At 33.8% G+C, this 9273-nt stretch overlaps 1 protein-coding gene across 1 annotated transcript; it reads left to right on the forward strand.

Moving 5' to 3' along the window:
* Window positions 1–1450: 1450 nt before the first annotated feature.
* LOC122072037 (transcription repressor OFP14) lies at window positions 1451–2698 on the forward strand. The gene has a single exon (XM_042636548.1). The coding sequence runs from the start codon at window positions 1587–1589 to the stop codon at window positions 2460–2462; it is 876 nt and encodes a 291-aa protein (XP_042492482.1). The 5' UTR covers window positions 1451–1586; the 3' UTR covers window positions 2463–2698.
* Window positions 2699–9273: the final 6575 nt, after the last annotated feature.

Genomic DNA, 9273 nt, shown 5'->3' on the forward strand with positions numbered 1-9273 from the left:
TTGGGGGTGGGGGTGGGGGTGGGGGGGAGGAATTACATGTCATTGTTTTTAATGCCAAGTAAGCTGCTATGTCACAAAATCGGAGGTTGTGTATCATATCCAATCACCTTTGTGGTATAACCATTCCTCTATGCTGTTAGTGTGGAGAAGAATCTCTATGCCACACCAATGGATGTCTTCAAAAAGATATCATCTATCTGAAACACACATATTTAGAAAATAAATAAATAATAATAAAATAATCCATGTAAAAGGGAAGTTGCATTCAAGCATGGTAGAAAAATTGCCATTTATGGGCTTATGTAAATTTCACTTTTATGCGTTTGTGAAGCTTGGCTCCCATGTACTTTGTCGAAGTGGATTATAACTTGGCAACATGAAAGAAGTTGTTAACCTAATGAAACTTCATAAGGAAATTTAGGCTACTGTAGCTATCAACTCCCTAATTTTTCTCTTTTTTCCTTTCTCTCTTTTTGGTGTAATCAACATTTTAGATTGGGATCATGGAGGCATTTACTTACATCAAATAAATGGGGAGAATGATTTGACATGGATCCTCTATAATCTAATCCATATAAAGTTGATAGCATCTCCTCACCTTTTATATAATTGAATTTTGTTTTGAAATTTGTCTTGTAATCAATTTGATGTGTCCTATGTTTGAAATTAGGACATCAGCTTATCACATGAAAAAAAATAATAATAATAATAAATAGACAGTTCGGACATGTTTTGAGATATTGGCATTGGATCGGGGGATTTATATCAGTATCGTAAACCACCAATCGCGTTTGTAGGCCAATCTATGTTGATCCATTTTGAAATCGTATTAGTTTCTTGGTAGATTCTGATCCTCTCTAGCATATGAGAGAGCATCTCAGTCTTCTCCAGCCACTGGGATGCCCAATGTCCATCCAATGACTATGGAAGACCTAGGAGTGTATGCCCATGTGTTTGGTCGTGTGCCCAAGTCCTCCCAGCCGTCGAATGTCATGTTGGACGTCCCCAACAACTAAAGAGAAGCTAAATCTTTTAGGGTGCACACCCAGGTGTTTGGGTGCGATGCGATAATCAATACCCAATTTGATACCATGCACTAAATACATGGACTTGGATCCTCTGTGGTGTAACAGGGTGTCTGGTGAGCATCAACGCCTAGCTTTGGGCTGTGTGTGATAGCCTTGGGCTCCACACCCTGTTGCGCCATAAAGGAATTTAATCCCTAAATCCTTGTGTTCAAAGGAAGCCTTTCACATACTTTCCATGGAATGGCAAACTCACAAAATTACTCCATAATCTATTGTTACTAAAAACATTAAAAATAAAAAAGCATTAACTTCAAAAATTCAAAAACGGTAAGAAAATCAAATTAGAAGGTAATTAAATCATTCAATTAAAGACATTAACCTCTCCCAGCTACTCACATTGATAACGCATTCTTCCCATTTAAAACTAAAGTTTTATGTTAACTTCCATACTTCTTTATAAAACCACTCTCCCCTTCCCCAAAGTTTCACACCCCTTTTACACTCTTCCTCTCTCTATTAATCCCACTTAGTAAACCTAGAGAGAGAAAAAAAGGAAATATGGGCAGGAACAAGAACAAGAGCTTTCAAAAATCTCTGCAAATATACCTCTCAAAGCTCAAAAAACCAACTCCATCACAACTTCCAATTCATTCAAATTCCATCAAAACCTCTTCCAACTGGATCTTATCAGGTTGCAGACACCCTAAAACCTCTTCCTTCTCTGTTGATCGGAACCAACCCAACCATCATAAAGATGGAGATGATGATGATGCTGCAACACTCACCGACATTGATCGTTTCCTCTACGAGAATTTCAATTCTCTCTACTGCAAGACTGACAATTACAACAACAATGAAGGCGGCACCGCCGCTGCCAATTCCAGTCCCGGAGGAGCATTCCTCTTCGAATCACCAAGATTAGGCGAAGCACCACCCGATGTTAGGGCATCAAATCGATTCTTCGTATCTCCTGGAACCACAACTAATTCACTAATCGAAGAATCACGATCCAGCTTATCGATGTCCGACGAAATTGGATCGAGCTCGACGACGACGACGACGACGACGATTCGTGAATCCATGGCTCTGTCGGCTAAGATAAAAAGTATCGATTTAAACCTCCCTGGTGATAGCATTGCTGTGCTCACGTATACACGTGATCCTTATGAAGATTTCAGAAATTCCATGGAGGAGATGGTTCAAGCTCGATTGAACCAATATGAAACTGTAGATTGGGATTTCATGGAAGAACTTCTCTTCTGTTACTTGAAGCTGAACGAGAAGAAATCATATAAGTACATACTTGGAGCATTCGTTGATCTCATGGTGATTTTGCGTCAAAATTCCAGTAATTCTCCGGCGAAGCCACGTAAGATTCCGGCGACACCCATTACGGCGGCAGAGCAAAGAAACCATGGATGGCACCGGAAGTAATGGTGACGATCAAATTTCAGATTTTTTTTGTATGTGGATTATGGAATTCTCTTCTCTTTTTTTTTGGGTTTTGTGGTTTTCTGTAAAAGATTTCAAGATTGATCGTCAATGTCGGCCTTCGTCGTCTGCAATTTTCTCAGAGAAATTAGCATCTTTCTCCGAGGAGTTGTGGTGGTACAGTGTTAGATGGCTGCAGCGAGATTTGTTGTCTTTGATATCAAAACTGATAATTGTGATGGGTTGGCCTAATTTAAAAAAAAAAAAAAAAAAAAGAAAAAAAACAAAACAAAACAAAAAAAAATGATGGGGTGGCCTATGATTTTTTGTGGTCCAGTGAATGATACATTAATTATGATATACGTACAAACATTGCTCAACACTTATTCTATTTATTACTCTTTAAATCATATAGAGAAATACTTTTAGAGACAAAAGAGATTGGATACTCTACAGTGAGTTGAGATATTCTACAGTGAGCATACAACAATTGGAAGGCCTGTCATGCACTCCAGACATTGGATAATCATTGTTAGCGCACCTCCGTGCACATAGATTAGTGGGTGGATGATGGTTAGTTTGTGCATGATAGGTATATAATAAAATTCTAGGAAAATTTAAAGTCTAATTGAAATGTGGTGCTTGTTTTGCCATATGGACGAAGTTATTATGACCATTGAATGGATGGGGAATATAAGAAAAAATAAATAAAAAAGATGGGGAAGTAGTGGGTAGATTATGTGTTTAATTTGAGACTTACCTCTTAACCATAGGACCACAATATAAAGGTGCACGGCCCCATGCAGAATAGCAACCTCATTTTTCCCTTTTTGCTAACAATGTATTCATCATATTTGAGTCCATTAAACACCGCCAAGTAACCCAAACGATCATTGTTTGAGTCGATTGATTGTGGGTTCAAGTCGGCATGCCTTATTATCACTCGAATTTATCCAAAAAAAAAAGTTTTTTGAAGCCTCATTCCCCCCAAAGTACTAATGCAACAAATTTGTTATTATTTTTTCTTAGTGAAAATGCAAAAATATTATTGAATGTTTGTAAAAGAGGGTACACAGTTTAAAAATGGCTATTGGTCTAAGTCGATATTGTCTGGATCAACCCCTATTAGATAGTTTTACCCTCACTTCCGGGGATAATTTTATTTTGGACAAATTTACCCTTCAATTCTATTATTACATCGATATGGAATCAGACACATATCACCATCGGCCTGGCAATCCGATACCATTCTAAACACACAAACACACAAGGCATAGGGTTTCCAAATGGAGGATAAAGCTTACAGCCATTTCCCAACTTTGGGACACTCCTTAAGAAACACCTTTCAAAACAAGCAACCCAAAGAAATCAGAAACATTTTCTATCGAACCAAACCAGATTGTAGGGAAACGACTCGATTTTGATTTCATAGGTTTTCTTTCTAGTTTGGCATTGATTTGCACAGGAGAACCAACTATTCTAAACTGAATAGGAACTTGTATAACTGGACTGAGTAGAAACCTGTAAAATCGAACTGAATAAACTCAATTTTTGGTATGTCAAGCGGAGGTTGGTTTTGTGTTTCTAAGGTATCTTTTTAGTATAAGAATGTATAATAATAGAATCCACAGTATTTATTGAGATGAAAAACTTTAATTATTCTAACTTATCTCCATGCTTTCAGATTAGATTTAAGAGAAATGGAATTAAGGTATAAAGGTGAAACCAAATGTAAACCAACACTACATACCAAAATCAAACACAGTACATATTGGAATTGCAAACCGTTTTCCAAAATCAACACTACAAACTGCATGTTAATTAGATGTGAATCGGATAGAATATAGAATAGCAAGCAGTAAAACTAGACTGTCTGCAAATTATGATTTTAATTTATTCCTATCTGGTTTGGTTTTGGTGCATTTGGTATCCTTCATTTTTTTATAATCTTAAAGACATTCTTTCTCCATCGAAATCATCGTTTATTCATCGTGTTCTCTCAAACCATCTCACTCTCTCTCTCTCTCATTTATGTGAACTATTGGATATTTTTCATTGGATGTGTGTCCATCAAACCCAGTTTAATGAAATTAAATTGATTAATTGCAAATTTATATCATGTGCATATTATAATTGTACTATCATATGCAACTTCCCAAAAGTACTTTTATCTGTTTACAATTATGGACAGAAGTTGGCATTTGTTATAGAATTAACACTTTGTATACTTCCCTAATAGGGATTGAAGTAGAAATATAAATGTAAGTACTTATATGCTGTAGAGAAATGAGATTTGAGAATTAGTTACGTCATCTCTCCCAAATAAAAGGATTTGTGGGACCCGTGTGGTCATGTGTGTCAAAATGTGTGTCGGATTATGATGTTCTATTCAATATTGCAGGAATGCGTGTCAAATACCAAATAGGAAATCGCCACCTAGGGTGATGGGCCTAGGACCCAAAATAGAGAAATCTACGACATGTTACCAGCTAAAGAATGGTTCAGATCTCTAGACAAGTGTCAATTTATGAAATGAGAAGGTGTTAAGCACCCTCTTCACTTGACCTAAAGGTCGGTCTCCTTCTATTTAGACTTGTGTAACCCTACTTGCTAAGTTTGTGCTAGATCATAAGTATAGTCTAATTTAGGTTTGGTCAGAAGTGTTTTACCCTAACCAAGTTTCTAGGTTTAGCTGTTTTAAATTAGGGTGCGTACAAGTGTGTGTATATGTACATATAACATCACATGATAGTATAAGAATTAATTGAATGCTAATCGTATAACGAAATTCATACACAAAGAGAGTGATCAAATTGTTACAAGTATATAAAAGTGAATCACATTGCATAGAAAGAGACATAAAAGAATAATGCAAGGCATCCAAGGAAAATGTGACACTGGGGGTGGGCTAACTAGATGATGAGTCATCCTCCTATCATTCGAGGTTGGTAACATGAGCTAACACTTCTATACTATAGGCTGGTATTATGGGCTAGCCACACCCATCATATACTAACGTATCATAAACTATGACTTGAGATTATAGACATCCTTCATTTACTTAAAAATTAAAGTAATAAAAAAATCAAAGAAAGAAGAAAAATGATTCAAGAAAGGTTTTTGTTTGACATACAAATTGAAGTGTATGGCCTAGATAAAGAAGACTAGTCATTAGTGGACTAACTCTCAAAGGGAAAAAAATATGTTGACATATTTTAAACAAGTTAAAAAATGTGTTATGGATTTTTATTACATTTGATTTTAAGTGTGTTGACAATACAAAATACTAAGGTATGTCACGGGGGTTTCGAAAAAAAAAAAAAGAGGAGATTTGAAAGAAACTAAAGATTTTGTTAAAAGGATGTAAAAAATCAATGAAGAATAATGATTGGCCAATTTGGCTAGCCTAGGTGTAAAGGAGATTAATCTCTCAACTCTAGCACTCTTAACAACAAAAAATCTTTTTTTGAGAGAATCTGTGACCCAAATTGATATAGCCAAGGATATATATGGACAATTCACCAATGATAATCAATGCCCATGATTCAATGGCTCAAACACAAATGAGAGAAATCATAAGGCTCAAATTGTTCTCCCTAGATGGATTTAATATAAAACTCAATCATGAAGTTCTCCCTAGATGGGTTTTAATCTCCCTAGAAAAACTGATAGATTAAAATGCTCAAATTGTTGAATCAGTGAGTTTCTCAGTTCTGCACGATATTTTATCCCAATTTTTAAGGTGATTTTAGAGTATTAATCTCCAGAGAAAAATGAGAGAAATTTAATTTTAAGGCTTATGAGGTTCTTTGAATCAATGATTTTCTCAGTTTTATACAACATTTTTCCCTAATTGTTGAAGGTGGTTTTAGAGTACTTTTTTGCCACTAAATAATCCAGAAAACAACATAAAGTGTGTACAGGTCTTGTTGTAGGTGTGTTTAGAGTACTTGTCATTTTAAAGCGTTGTGTACAGGTCTTGTTAGTTCTTATAAAGTCCAAACCAGGTTGTTGTAGGCATAAAGTGTTCTAATTATCCTACCTACTTTGCCAAATTGATGAACTGTCTATATTTTTGTTTTTTAGCATTCTCCAAATTGATAAAAGCTTAAATCATGACAATGTGGATTAATTGTTTATACGGTTAAGGTGTTTATAATTGTGGATAAAAGAGTTTATATTCTAGTATTCTCTTAATTTTATCATAATATAACGCAGTCTCCCTGCCATACCCAAACCCATTCAGGTGTCATGATTTTTTTTTTTTTCTCTTGGATAGATAGGTCTTATGTTCATAAGCCAAAAAGACAAGTAGCAGTTTTAGTGTTGGTTGAAACATTGTAAATGAAAGCTTAATTCCTTGGTTCCAATCATTAATTTGGTTTAAGGAATTGACCCAACATTTAAAGTCCAAAGATCAAAGGAAAGTGCTAATTTCCAAAGTCACCCCCAATGGAAGAAATCTTATTTTTCCTGACTTCATGGTCAAAACAATTCCAATAATCAATATGAAATTACAAGTTACAAGTGTACCCCTAAACATGAACCTAGAACAACAAGTATTGAAAATTGAATTCCTAATTGTCATATGCATCCTTCATTACCTAAATTGAGCAACCTAAGAGATGCCAATCTATCCAAATAATAGTCATGCTTGTATTTTATACAACATGCATACCAAGAGAAATATGTTTTTCAACCAATGCAAAAATAAGGAGAACCACTTTTATGTTCAGTTTTATACTATTTCACATATGTAACATGCACTTTTAGAAAAAAGAATTTCTTGTAAATATCTTTATACAAGGATTTTTTGATGTTATAATAAGGATTAACTATTCTTTTAATAATTATTGTGTGTACAGATGACTTCTAATGTAAATGAATTTTTCATTATAAAATGTGAACATTGCTGTAAAAATTGTCTAATCTTTATAACAAAGGGTAAAGAACGTATTAGAATGAAGTATTTCAAATGTCAAAAGAGTTATGACTTTTTCGTGTGAGTGGATTAGTATAAAATTTGTAAGTGCAGAAAATACCAATATAAGGTCAGAACGACAAATATTAGTACAGATTATGGTTAACCTTTTTTGTGTTACCCATAATTAATGAGGGTATGACTTTATATTTTCATGTCATTCCCCTAGTAAACAGTAATCTTTTTTGCTATATAAATATATATTCAAGGCTAACAATAATTTTTAATTATCCTACAGGTTAACAACTGTGTATGTAAGATGTTCAAATGGATAGGAGAGGCAAGGACTAGTTCTACTAACCGATATACTCCAACTCTGAACCTTATCATCTACATCTACGTCCCCTTCACCAGATTATATCAGAGGTTATCAGAAAGATGCAATTAAGTAGTTGGAGGATTATACGAGGATGTTAAGAGGTGTTTTTGATTCAATCAATATCTTAAACTTAAATAAAATAAGAGATTGATTGTACTTTGTATTAATTTTGTATATTGTAAACTTGGTAATGAGACTTCAAAGTGTAATTCAGTTTTGTAATGACATTTCTAGGAGCTTGGTTAAACTTTGTAATAGTATTTCTAATAAAATTAATCCCACCAGATTTTGATGAAAAAAACTGGTTATTTCTGCTACAATTGTACTTAAAATTTTCTTTGTTTTATTGTATTTGTATTATGAAGTGTTGTATCGTATTCTATAAGTCTAAAACCAAATTGCAACCTACACATAGAAACATAATAAAGAGTTCTCATGGGTTTAACCCCGTGTGCTCTTCCATTTGAATTAAAGACTCACTTATAAGTCAACAAAGTTAAATAAAGTTTATGTGCAAAATTTTAATAAAAAAAAATATTATACTTTTTTTTTTTATCAGAAAACAAGAATCTATTAAGCAAAATCAGAGAAGGAAAATTTCATTTCCAAAGAGTTACAAAAGATTAAACTGATACAAAAAACAAATAATATAGCAAAATGTAAACATAATAAAATAAGGTCTATCAAGTATTCTATAAGCAAAAGGCACATAAAGTGTTTTATAAGCAAGAGGTAAACATAAGAAAATAAGTTTAATCATCCAAATGTTTAGCGTCACATTGCTATGTTTGAATCTTGAGGTGAATATCCTTACAAAAGTTGTTGGTAAAAAACAATACCCCTATACATCCACAGTTAAATGTGCTTTTAGAATGAAAATATACTAAAAGTAAACATAAATACTGTTAATATAGACATGTAACTCATGTTGTCATATTATGGGTCACATGATAGTATTGGATTGGGGGTTGCACATGCTAATTGCATTTCCTAAGAAGAAGCAGGGGGTGTTTGCACTAATTCTTTTATTTTATTTTCTCTGGGTTTCCACTTAACTTCATATGTTTCTACGTTTCCAACATTTACGTTCTTCTTTTTCTCTTAAGACTTTTCACTCTGTTGAGCTATGTACTTTGATTTGGCACCACTTCATGTGGCACATTGAAGGTTCAATCATATAGCTATTTGCTGCAACTTATTTTCCTTTATTGTCTTGCACAACAAGACTTATTGTTGTCCGTATCCATCTTCTCAATATATATGCATCAGGAATCTGCTTGATATCAAGAGCGATTAGAATTTTAATGTATGACGATAATGAATATCGAAAGTCTTAAATTTCATACAACTACATTGAATGATTTACTCAATTGGGTTATATGACATGCTTAATTAATTTTCTTGACCAACAACTGAAACCACATAGTAATGGACCACATCTATTTTATTCTTGTACTTGATGTAGTAAGCAGTAACTCATTCATATTGTTTTTTAAATTTCTCAAAAATCAAAG

The sequence above is a fragment of the Macadamia integrifolia genome, chromosome 2, assembly GCF_013358625.1.
Source record: "Macadamia integrifolia cultivar HAES 741 chromosome 2, SCU_Mint_v3, whole genome shotgun sequence".
NCBI lineage: Eukaryota > Viridiplantae > Streptophyta > Magnoliopsida > Proteales > Proteaceae > Macadamia > Macadamia integrifolia.

Excerpts from the sequence above, each read along its gene's own strand:
- LOC122072037 (XM_042636548.1), top strand. The coding sequence starts at position 1,587 with ATGGGCAGGAACAAGAACAAGAGCTTTCAAAAATCTCTGCAAATATAC.